Source organism: Sceloporus undulatus, chromosome 5, assembly GCF_019175285.1.
Source record: "Sceloporus undulatus isolate JIND9_A2432 ecotype Alabama chromosome 5, SceUnd_v1.1, whole genome shotgun sequence".
NCBI lineage: Eukaryota > Metazoa > Chordata > Lepidosauria > Squamata > Phrynosomatidae > Sceloporus > Sceloporus undulatus.
The window spans coordinates 79,255,957-79,268,494 of NC_056526.1; the positions used below are offsets into that span (position 1 = coordinate 79,255,957).

At 42.7% G+C, this 12,538-nt stretch overlaps 1 protein-coding gene across 5 annotated transcripts in view; it reads right to left on the reverse strand.

Annotated features, from left to right (window-relative positions):
- Positions 1–12,538, reverse strand: part of TAFA5 (TAFA chemokine like family member 5) — a 348,007-nt gene that overhangs the window by 224,810 nt on the left and 110,659 nt on the right. The window contains exon 1 of one of the 5 annotated variants that reach the window (XM_042470727.1): positions 9,770–10,041. The exons of the other annotated variants lie outside the window; for them this stretch is intronic. Coding sequence (XP_042326661.1) covers positions 9,770–9,860 — 91 coding nt within the window. The 5' untranslated portion in view covers positions 9,861–10,041. Of the gene's footprint in view, positions 1–9,769; positions 10,042–12,538 lie in introns of those variants that run through there. 5 annotated transcript variants of the gene reach the window in all.

Below are 12,538 nucleotides of genomic sequence, written 5' to 3' on the forward strand. Positions count from 1 at the left end.
AAACAAGCCACGCAGAGCACCAATAGTCAGAAACTAGTATAGCTCAACATCAAGGTAAGTAGGATGTGTGTGGCAGGAGTACCAATAAGCAGCTGGTATGGACAAATATCAACATTGTACCTATACTGGTTTTCTCTACATAATTCAGGAAGTCTATGTGACACTAAACAAACAGATTTTCCTACAGTGAAATTATATCTCCTCTTAGTGCAGAAGTATTTCCTTCTCCTCACTCACAGTTTGTACCACGAAGCACTGGGAGACTGGAGATTAGGACTTCCTGAGCCTTGCAATGGCCCTCTGATACACCACATAGCTACACACCTAGATAGCTATCCAATCCAAAGCACTGGTTGGCAGCCAGTAATAGGTCTTTCACTGGCAGAACTGGAATTAGCAGTCCAGATTCTGTTCCACCGCTACATTACATAATTTGGAATGCCACCTATCGTTCCATCTGAAAACATCTCATCTATTTTCCACCTCTCTTTGTCTTCATTCTCCGGTTTTGCCCTGAAGTTGTTAGCTGCCACTTAACGGAACTGGAGAAGAGAGAAAAAAACCACCCATAAGCACAACCAGTCTTCATGCTAATAGAGCTATCAGCTCTCTCATGGCAACTTGGTTTTTTTATGTTATTCATGAATGTTGCTTGTCCTACCAAAACTTTACAGTTTGTGGAAATGAGGCAATCTGCTTATCTACTCCAAAAAGGGGAGGGAAGATCCTATAAGAACATAGTCATTTCAATGTGAGGGAAGAGCCCTGATCCCAGCATGCCACACAGCAGGCATGTTATCACTTAGCATATGGGCTGGCTGATGGGTGGATCCATGCTCTATTTGGCCTCAAATTCTACATGAGCTGTAATTAATAATGTGTCCATTTCATTTCATTGTCTTTGTCATTAATTCTCCCCCTCTAGAGGGGGAGGTCCAGCAAGGTTTGGATACATGATAGTGATGATGGGTTTCAGCAAGACAGCTAATCCATATCTTTCATCAGACTAGGGAGTAGATAAATTCAAATCATCTTCCAGATGGTGTTGGATTGCAACTCCCAACATTCTTAGACAGATTAGTGAGAGTTGCAGCCCATCAACATTTGGAAGGTTGTGTGACTCCTGCTCCTCTATTACTGTGTAGCTTCATGTCATTTCTGACACACGTTGCCATGGCCGTGGGTTTTTCTTGGCAAGATTTGCTCAGGACTTTTTCACACAGGGAAAATTGGAATGTTAAACTAGACACAATGCAGGGTCATATAGGACGTTAAGAACAATTTCGCAATTGCTTTTCCGACGATGTTATTATTATTATTATTCTTTATTTATATAACGCTGTAGATTTGCACAGCGCTGTACATAAAAACAACAAATATAAAAGAGTAAACCTGCCTATGGCATACAATCTAAGAAACGATAGGATAATGCAAATAAAACACATAGCAATACAGGAAATGTTTCAATAAAACAGACAACAAAAAGAACATCAACAGGTCCAGACAGAAAGTGAGGTGAATCAAGGAATAAGCATTTTCACAAAAATACCGTGTTTTCATGTCCAGTTCATTCGTGAATTCACTCTCTTCACATAATTGTGGCAGTCTGAAGACCATGTCCCTGATTCTCCCTGTTCCCAGATTTCCCAAGGTTCCTTGCTGTGCCAAGGAGAGGGAGAAAGCCTTGCTCTTAAAGAGTTATATACACACACCTCTTTCCCTCGTGCACCTGGTCTCCTTCCTCCTACAGTAGGGAACAACTGGTGGGACAGCAAGAGAGAGGACATTTTGGAATTCCTCCTGCACAGGAGGGACAAATGGAGGTTATGTCCTGGAAAAGGAAGGCAGTTTCAGCCCTCACTAAAATCAGGCAAGTTTATAGACCAGCCACCTCCTCTTTCTCTCTTGCGTGTGTGTTTGTTTGTATGTGGTTTTATGGGAGCTTGCAAACTTCAGCCTGCCTTCCTCTGAAACAGCTTCTGGGGGAAAAGGATTTTCCTCCCCGTTTCCCTTCCTTCTCTGGAGCTTGTCCCTTGAAGTTCCAAACTTGTGGAAATGACAATTTGGGGTATGCACAAAAAAGTTATTTCCAAGCTAGCAAGGGGATTTGTCCTCATCCGTCTGAAACCCATATTTGCTTTTGAACCATATTCTTGACTAAGTAATATGCTTTTAATCCCTTGTTGTGCTCTGTGTGTGATAAGCATTAGCGAATTTGCTTGCTTTTCTGGGATGGCAACACTTGTGAAAACCCGGTGTGAAAAATTCCTCAAAGAGGTTTGTCGCTGCCTTCCTCTGAAGCTGAGTATGACTTGCCCAAGGTCACTGAATTAGTTTGTATGGCTAAATGGCAATTTGAACCGCTGTCTCCCACAGCCCTAATCCAACACTCAAACCACTGCATCATGCTGACTCACTTTATCCCTGCATTAGAGGATGGGATTTAGATGAAGAAAGAAAAATCAGACATGGACAAGTGGTCTCTGCATCAAAATGTTGCACTCTGTTCAATATATTCCATGTGCTTCCCCCCCCCCAGATATACCATATTATTCTATTCCCTCTTCTCTCTCTCTCTCTCATTTTCTGTATCCCCCACCTTGCCAGAACTCAGCAGTCTATGACCATGTTTTTCTCACCAAGCTGTTTTTAGTGTTTCCCCATTCTTATGAATCTTCTAGACATAAATACATATACACACACGCCCACTTCTGCAAATTTGGAGTTTCCCTGAACCTGCTGAACCTCTTGTGTGTAGATATTGTTTTCAATACTGAAGGATTCACACTCAAACAATGATTGGACTATTCATATACAAGGCACATGCAGGATTCAGGGACAAGGACAACTGATAGAAAACTGTCACATTTAGCACCACAGAAGGGGAGGAAGGTGTAAGATCACAGTCCCCCCCACCCATGGCTATAGACAATGACTATACAAATCACAACTAGAGTGATCAAAAAGCATTTTTATTTTTATTTTTTTAAAGGATGTTTCATTCTTCCGTGATGAAATATGGCCAACTGCCCTATTTTGTATTGTTTCTTTACAAATGCCTTATTCTAAAAATTCATTAAAAGCAGGTGGCTGCAAATGGGTAAATGAAAGCCCATTACAAAAACAGTATGTCCTGGATTTCTGAAACAAGAGGTACAATGAATGTATTGCATAACAGAAATAGGACATACTTATCCATCTTATTTATCCCAGTAAGGAAGTTCCACAATCCAATCTATCAACTAAAACCACAAGGCTGCTTCACATGAAGAGCCTGAGCCTTGATGTGTGGAAAGTTATTAATACAGCCTGGTCAGGAGGCCCCCACCAGTGCCAAACACTTTTCTTCTCACTTCCATCACAACTGATATCAATTTGGCCAAAACCAGCATTCCTGCAGTGCTAGGATTCTAGCTGGCTTTAAAACAGAGAGAGAATAGAACTATGCAAATCTATCATAGAAAGTAGTAAAGGAGTAAGCATTATTTGGTACATTACTTCCTGAGCTATCTGATCTGGAGGACTGGTAGCTTGTCCTCCTCCATCCAACATGACAGGTAATAGCACCATATTTGTGTCCAATGACTATAACTGTTTCTTTCTTTCCTGGAAAATTTACGCAGACTGGCACTGGTTCATGAACCACTAGTTTGACTAGCACTGTCCTTGGGAACACCAGAATATACACTACGCAACATAATAATGTAATGGTTAGAATACAACCTACCACTGGACAAACCCAGGTTCATATCTACACTCAGCCATGAAGTTCAATGGGTGACTTTGGGCCACTAACTGTTTATTACCTGAATCTATCCTATAGGTTTGTTCTGGGTAAAGATTGGGTAGAATGAGAACCAATGTTTGAGCCTGGGAGGGGGTGGGTGTGAGAGAAGGTAGAATATAAATGTAATTGATGATGATGATATTTTATATGTATAGAATATGTTCTGTATTCCTGGATAAATGGTAAAATATACTCTACATACTCATAAAATTCAGTTTGCTACTGAGACACTAAAGAGAGAAAAGGCCAACTGAAACATATAAGAATAACTGTGGAACTCAAATCACCAAGATCATTCTAGTGGTCCCTGGAGTCCACAGAATCTTCTCCTTCATTTACAGCCCCTAACTCATCTTTTTTTCCAAAATTCAGAGGAATCATACCTCCAGGAGGCACAATTTATCTCAATGTCCCATCCCGTCCTTTGTTGTAAAAATTCCTTCAGTTCCTTCTTCAAACTAGGGCTGCATCCACAGTGGAGAAATAACCCAGTTTGGCACTGCTTTAACTCTTTCTCTGGCTCAAGGCTATGGAATTCTAGGAGTTGGAGTTTGTTGTGGGCCCAGAGCAGAGTAGAGCTCTGGGCCCCACAACCAACTCCCAGAATTCCATAGCCTTGAGCCAGACAAAAAAGTGGTGCCAAACTGGCTTATCTCTCCAGTGTGGATATAGCCTTGATGTGTTTTTGTATTCAACCATCCATCTACCTCAGTTCTACAGGTAGGAACCCCCAGAGGTTTCTAAGGCCACAAACCCCAGATCACTTGAGCTTACCCTTGCTTTAGAGTCTAAAGTTTTGACCATCTATGCTAGTTCCAGAAACAAAGAACCAATGGAAGTACTGCAATGAAAACAGCCTGTCTCTGCTTAACTTATCAGGTAAATGGCTTCCCAAATGTCCAAGGAAGAAGAGACCACTTTCATCATTTTTAACCATATCTATGATGTTCAAATGACAAATTGCACAAATTGTGTTCCGTGTAATTATTAAACAGGAGCAAAACAAAGCAAAGTTTTTGCACTAAGATCAGGTTCATATTCCTTTTCTTAACCTTTGCTGTAGAACCGAGATCCTTCCTGTCACTTCTCAGTATTCCAGCAACACAATGGTGTTATATATAGGAGCACAATTTTAGAGGTTTTTGCAAGCATGCTAACTTTAGAATAATTTTTTGGCTGTCATGGGAGGGGACAGTTGCTAATCTCTAGTCATTAGCCTACTCTGGTGAATTTATCAAATTTATTTTCATTTTATCAGTGATTACTCTTGTGATTAAAAACCCTTACAGCCTCCAGAGATGATTCACAAAGACAGACATTTGCTGGAGAGAACGGCCCACTGATCTAACTAGGGAAATTACAGTGGCCTTTGCCAAATTGTACCCAATCACAAAGTAGAAGTAATCCTTTTAACATGTTAGCTGCTCAATTTATAATAATATTACCCCCCTAAATCTTTGCATCCTGATGTGAACCAGCTTTGTTTCTTGCAATGCAAATATTGCAGAAGTTTAGGCCATAACATTTTCTGTGAAATTCTGAAGGAAGAAGATGTTTGCACATTTCTTCCATGCAATTCTTAACTAGTAAAAAGAAAAGAAAAGAAAAGAAAGATTAAGATTTACTTGGAAATCAACTGTGCTTTGGATTATTGGTGGATGAAACACATTAGGGTTGGATCCAGATTACAGATGACCCACTGAAATCGAGGACTTAAACTGGTTGTCACTGATGTCAATCCAGTGATTTTTAAGGAGTCAACACTAAGTATAACAACCTGAAGCTAACCCACAGTAGGGGAAAAACCAGCAACTAAAGTAAAACTATCCAGAAATGTTTTTATCAATGCAGAACTGAGCTGCATATATGATATTAATAGGAATACAACAACAAAGATAATAAACTAAAATATATACTATGGGGTTGTTGTTGTTGTTTGCTTTCTTTTTTCAAATTCAAGCAGTGAGAGAGATGGCTATAATTCTTAGTTTCCTACATATTTGGGTATGCTCTATTTAACACAGCACAGTATGTGTTTTCTTTACCTTGTTTACTTTTTACACAGACACATCCTACTAACCCAATACACCATTCAAAATTCTACCATGAAAGGAAACTTCTCTTTCCCATTTCGGTAAATGGATAGAGACAAACTAAACAGCTTAATTAAGATGCAGACATTCCAAAATGACATGACATCCTCCAAGATAAAAAAAAATGAGTGTTTATATGTTGTGCGTTGTATATTGCCATAGAGCTGTTCCCCTAATTAAGCTACTTTAAAATTGCTACACAGCCATCTATCTATTCAAGATGTATCTTCTGCTCTTTCATCATCTTTCACATCACAGTACAGAATGGTTGCAACAGGGGTTTATACTATGGGCTATTTAATCAGGCAAAATACCCTTCAGCTCTCTTATAATATTTATACAGCTCTGCTTTCTATTGAAGGTAATGTCAAAATAAGGGATAAACCCATTTTGAATTTCGGGGCAGCTAATCAATATACCATGTCAATGTTTAATCTTCTATAACAGCAATTTCTAAATGTGTTAATTTTCAACACCTCTTCAAACTGACAGAAACCAACCCGAATATGTTAAACTGCTTTGTATGAAGATCAGACAGGCATGGGACTGCAATTATGTATCACAATAGCCTTTTCTTGGTTCACAGCTCTATTCATCTTTTTGAAACACTAAAAGACAGATTGGACATAAGGGAATGGATTAGCCACAGAACGACCTGTATTTCCACACAAAAGCCTAAGTGTGGAAAAATGCACCCTGTGTCAGCCATTCTTCACTTCTTGGGTCAAGAAAATTATTCAAAGAAACAGTCAGTTAAGCAGCTCTTTCCCACTCATCTCAGAACAAGTGTTGCCTGTTTTGGGTTGTACAGTAATGCAGCATTATCATTACTGTGAACTGATTCTGCCCTTCTATTTAAAAAAAAACAACCAGCCTCAAGAATAACATGGTTAATAACATGGTGAACACTAACTGGACCATTTTGTGCAAACAGCCAGCATAGGGCAGTTTCCATATGCAAAGGTATTCTAGATAAACGTCACCATGTCTTCACGTTTACCAGGGTGACCTTCCAGGAAAGCAACCAGTGATGACTTGGGTAGAAATCTGCTATAATGAAGTCCAATTCTTACCTGTTGTTTGGAATTTAAAAAAAAAAAGAAACCATAAGAATGCACATGCTGGGCTCAGTCCAGATTTAGTCTTGTTTAGAATAACCTCACTAAAATCCGTAGGACAAGTTAGTCATCCCTAATTTCAGCCCCACTGATTGCACCGAGTCTTGTCTAACCACAACTAACTCCTGATCCACCCTCTTATTTTTATGCTGCAGCTATGAGTGATATAAGTTATTCTGAGAAAAACTGAGCAGTTACTATATTTAGTGACAGCTTTTTCTACCATTATAAATATACACATGTACATGGGATATAATCTGGAACAAAGCAGAAAGCCTTTAAATGGCCTGATATAACTGTGGTTGGGGAATGATTTGGAACACTATTCTACTGAAGCCATGTTCCTGGGAAACTCTTGCTAAAGAGTGGAGAAGCAGGTGTTGTTTAAACTGATGAGCACATCTTAGATACCGTTCTGGCAATTAAGCCCGATCAAGTTAGACAAATTGTAAATTACTGGGTTGACATTATGGAGACCATTTAATTGATCTGCTTCAGAGGAGATGATAGAAAGAAGGTATCTAGATTTTAATTCCATAAAATAAACCAAAGCTTACACAGTGGGGCCCTAAGATGAAATCACTCTGCCCCCATCTTCAACTAGGCACTGAAAGTTGAGTTTATTGGCCCAAAAATGAGGAAACGGTGCCATTCTAATCCTATCTGTGTACCAGGCCCCAAAACATATAAGAACCAAGTCACCTGCCATATTTATGCCAATGATCTATGTTCTTCATAGCAGTAACCAGAGTCTTGTGCAGAACTTGGAAAACATTGCCTCATCTCTGCATAGGACTAAAGAAATGGTGCGATGCAATTTCCACTATGCAAATCTGAATGACCATAGACAGGCTTTAAAAAATGATTTAAAATAAGACCTAAACATTGCTGTGTTCAAAGATAAAAATGAACAGATTCAGCCAAGCAGACAATAAAAAATGTGCTTCAAAACATACTGGTGAATACAGAACATGGAATCATTTCCAAACTCATTTAATTATGCAATGCTACTGCAGAAAGTACAGCACTACAGTGATAGTGAATGGTGGCCTTTAAAAAGAAAACACGGTTTAAATTTCAAGTTGCTAAGTTATCCATGAAGCTTAGAACAAATCCATACAACTAATTTACAAGAGTAACATGTAAATAGGTATTTGCTAAGATACATATTACTCTTTTGTTCTCAAACACAGAAATTGCTTCTCTCTGCAGTGTTGTATAAAAGGATTGTCTCTTTGATTCTGTAGGGAATTTCCAGAATATTAAAAGGAACTGATTTCTTTAAAAATAATAATAATACAATGATAAATAAAGATTCAGACCTTTTTCTTCTCTAATACTATATCCACCTAAAAGAGAAGCCTCCAATATAATAATGCAAGGATTATTTAGTTGCTATCACCATTTGTCTCAAAATTAGTCCTTCAGAGACAGCAGATACATTCTGTGCATCTGATTCAATAAAGGGGAGGGGAAATAAAATATTAACTCTGCATCACTATTCCAACAAAATCAGAATTTATTCTTCTCTCTGTGCCTTATTACTCACAAGTGACACATTAAACATGGCAATTCCAAGCCTGGCATGTACAAAATTATGCAGCCAAAAGCACTGCAACAGTCGAGAGCTACTTTGTCCAAGATGCACTAAAAGTTCTTCCATATTTCTCAGCGTTAGCCTCCAACAGTATTTCTGCTGTTTGTACAAATGGATGTGGAAACATCTAAATGCAGATTATTAAACAGTATCGGAGGGGGGTTACTTTTCAAACCTCTGCTACTTTGTTGTTGTCCTTGAAGGACAGCTTCATCTTCTTCCACAGCTGCACAAATATATCTTTTCACCTATAATATACTAAACTTTCATGAAGCACAGCAGCTTGGAAAGGAAGCAGCTAAGGGGCACCATCATTTCATAAGAGCCAAAGCCTCAGTAAAAATGGTGGGAGAAAAGAGGGTCTGTTACAAAATAAATAAAAATAAGCCTATATTCAAACGCAGAACACATTCATTTCTTTCCCCAAAGCGCAAAGAATAACTGTTCCAGGTTCTTTATTTGTTGGAAGAGGGTTGGGGGGGAGATATATCATTTACATCTGGTTGAATATTTTATGGAGAAATCCCCAAAAATTAGGCAGAAAGGCCTCTTCCAGATTTGGGAGAGAGAATGGATGAGGAAGGAGCCTTTCTATTCCAGCTCAGCACTTCCTTCCTTGCCCTCATCATAGAACTTGAGTGCCATCTATTGAAAATGTATGGAACATGCTTTTTTTAGGGGGGGGAGAAGGCCCCCCAAAAAGGATGGCTACTGAGTCAAATTTTAAAAACACCTAAGATTTCAGTGTGATTTATTTTATGACTAGCATCGAGGGATGATGCCTTGTATATAAACCGGAGGGTCTGAAACCAGGTGGATGCCTGAGGCTCCAGGAGTCCAAGCTGAGCAACAAAAGCAGAGAATGCACTTCGAGGAAGGAGCCTCTTCTGCAAATGAAAGGAAGTTTTTAAAAAAGGAAAAGAATAATACATTTGCTTTGGGAGGGAGAGAGAGAGAGAGAGAGAGAGAGATGTGGAACTGGAACCACCTAGGAATATTATCCTAAGGCTGCATCCACACTGGAGATGTAACCCGGGGGCCCCACAACAAACTCCAACTCCCAGAATTCCATAGCCTTCAGCCAGACAAAGAGTTAAAGCGCTGCCAAAGCGAGTTATTTCTCCAGTGTGGCCGCAGCTCAGGAGCATCTGTAGGCATGCAGATCGACCATTACCTTCCTTCAGGAACTGGGAGTGGATGACGAAGAGAAGAAAACAGCCGACCGCTGCCCCTGCTAGTGCCCATAAAGCTTTCAAGAGCTGCATCTCGGGTAGGAAAACACTCAGCAGATCCCCAAGAAAGTCACACGATCATCACCATCACCATCATCCTCATCCTCATCACCATGGCTCTCCAGAGCGAGGCATCGATGCTTATTCTCAGGTTGGAGAGAGCCAAAAGCAGAAGAGGGGGAAGAGAGAGAGAAGGAAGGAAGGAAGGAAGGAAGGAAGGGGATCTAGGGATGAGAGAGAGAGAGAGGCTTCTTCTTCTTCTTCCTCCTCCTCTCCCTCTCCTTCCCCTCCCCCTTGGCGTCGGGGGAGGGCTGGGAAGAAGGCAAGCCGAGACCGAAGGAGGTTAAGAGCAAGTCTCCAGCGATGATGGCAGCAGGAGCAGCATCCTAGTCTTCCGAAGGCGAGGAGGAAGAGGAAGAGGAGGAGGAGGCGCCCCGAAGGGACTGGGTCTGGGCTCCATGAATCAGCTGTCTGTTTCCTCGGGAGGGGATCAGCCTCGGAGGGGGAGGCAGGGAAGGAGGGAAGGAGGGAGGGTTGGAAGGAGGAGGAGGAGGAGGAGGGAAGGGACCGGGCAGGGAGCCAATCTGGGCAGAATGGCGCAAAGGCTGCCCTGCTCCCGGGAAGAGGAGGGGGCTGTTTGGCTGCCTTTCCTCCTTCTTCTTCTCCTTCTCCTCCTCCCGGTCAGCAGAGGAATGCAGGAGGCATCCTGCCTGGAGGGAGCCAAGGGCCCATCGGTGGGAATATAGCTCTAGATCTAGATCTAGATAGATAGATAGACAGAGGACTCTAGGATGGAGCAGAAAGGCTCCTCTTCCCCCCACCAAAAGCCCCGCTTCCCTCCCAGGCTGGAAAAGCCAGTTCTTCCTCTCTCTTCTGCTGCTGCTTCCAGTCCTCGCTTCAAGGCAATTCAATCCATTCTTTCCTGCCAGGACCAGGCAGGTGCCAACTGGCCCCAAGGAAGGGGCATCTCCGGCCGGAGGGAGGGCTGCTTCTTGGCGAGGATGCGGAGGGGTCCTGGTCTTGAGGGTCTCTTCTCCTCAGAGAGAGCCAGCTATGCCAGCCTGGCTGCCTTGTGCCTTCCTTCTTCCCTCTCCGTGGAGGGCGATGGAGGCAGGCTGGGCTCGCTCTCTCTCCCTCTCCGGCCCCTTCTTTCTCTGCCTCCAAGGCAAGCGCATTCAGGGGCCGATCAGCCGAGCGACTGCAGCCCACAGGTTGATGCTGCCGCTTCTGCCGCTGCCTCCTCCATGGCAGTCCTTCCTCCCCAAGGAAAGCTCTGCCCTGGCAGCCCAGCAGCAGCCGCTTCAGACGGCGGAGGAGGAGGAGGAGGAGGAGGAGGAAAGGTGGGCAGCGGGGCCTGGGGAGCCCTCCTCCCGCTTCGCCTGCCTTGCCCAGGCTGCTCTCTTTCTCCTTCTTGCCCAGCCAGCCCCGGGCTTTGGGAGGCTTCCCTCGGAGGGGGAGGCGAGGAGGGCAGGGCGGGAACTGCAGGCAAGGCTTCCTCTCCCGCCTCCTGGCTCTTCCCCCCTTCTCCTCTCCTCCCCAAAACCCCCGAGAGGCTCTTTCCTTCTCTTCTGGGGGAGGGAAAGCTCCTCCTTGCCTTCCCCTCCTTCTAGCTCTCCTCCTCCTCTTCCTTCTCTTCCTCCTCTTCCTTATTCCTTCCTTCCTTCTCCTCCTTCTCCTCTTCCTTCCTCTGCTTCCCCCTTCTCCCTCTCCTTCTCCCTCTTCTCCTGCTCCTTCTTTTCCCTCTGTTTTCTCTGCTTTCCCTCAGAGTGTAATGGAGTCTCCTTCCTTGGAGGTCTTTAAGCAGAGGCTGGATGGCCATCTATCAGGGATGCTTTGATTGAGAGTTCCTGCATGGCAGGGGGCTGGACTGGAAGGCCCTTGGGGACTCCTCCAGCTCTACAATTCTTCTCTTTTTCCTTCTTTTCCTTTTCCTCTTCCTCCTCTTCCTTCTTCTCCTTTCCCATTCTTCCTCTCCTTCTCCTTTCACCTTCCTCCCTTCCTTCTCCTCCTCCTTCCTTCCCCTCCTTTTTCCTCTAATTCTTTGTCTGGCTCATGCTTATGGAATTCTGGGAGTTGGAGTTTGTTGTGGGACCAGAGCAGAGCACAACAAATTCCAACTCCCAGAATTCCATAACCTTGAACCAGGGCAGTTAAAGTGCTACCAAACCGGGTTACTTCTCCAGTGTGAATTCAGTCATGGAGGAGAACAGGGCAGAGGATCTAGGCAAAGGACATGCTGCCTTGAAGGAAGAGCAACTTGAAGGCACACAGCAACAGCAACTATACACACACACACACTGTATCTACTCATGTATAAGTCTAGAAATTTAGGTTAAAAAACTGACCAAAAAAACCCTGCCTCGACTTATCCACAGGTCAATGTCAGTACTGTATCTTACCTTCTTTAAAAGGAGGAACCAAAGCAAGAGTATAATCCATCCGGGAAGCACTGACCCTCTCTCTCATCCATCCAGCCTTAAGAGTGAGCCCAATGAGTTAAGTCTGCTGGGATTTTGTAAGTTCTTTGATGTTGTTTTGCTTTGCCTTATCCTTTAGATCCTTTGCTATACGCCCCTAAGTTTTACTCTCAACTTATCCATGGGAGGTAGCAAAATCCATAAATTTGGCCTCAAAACTTGCTCTCCACTTATACATGAGGTCGACTTATAGTTGAGTATATACAATATATATATATATATATATACACACAC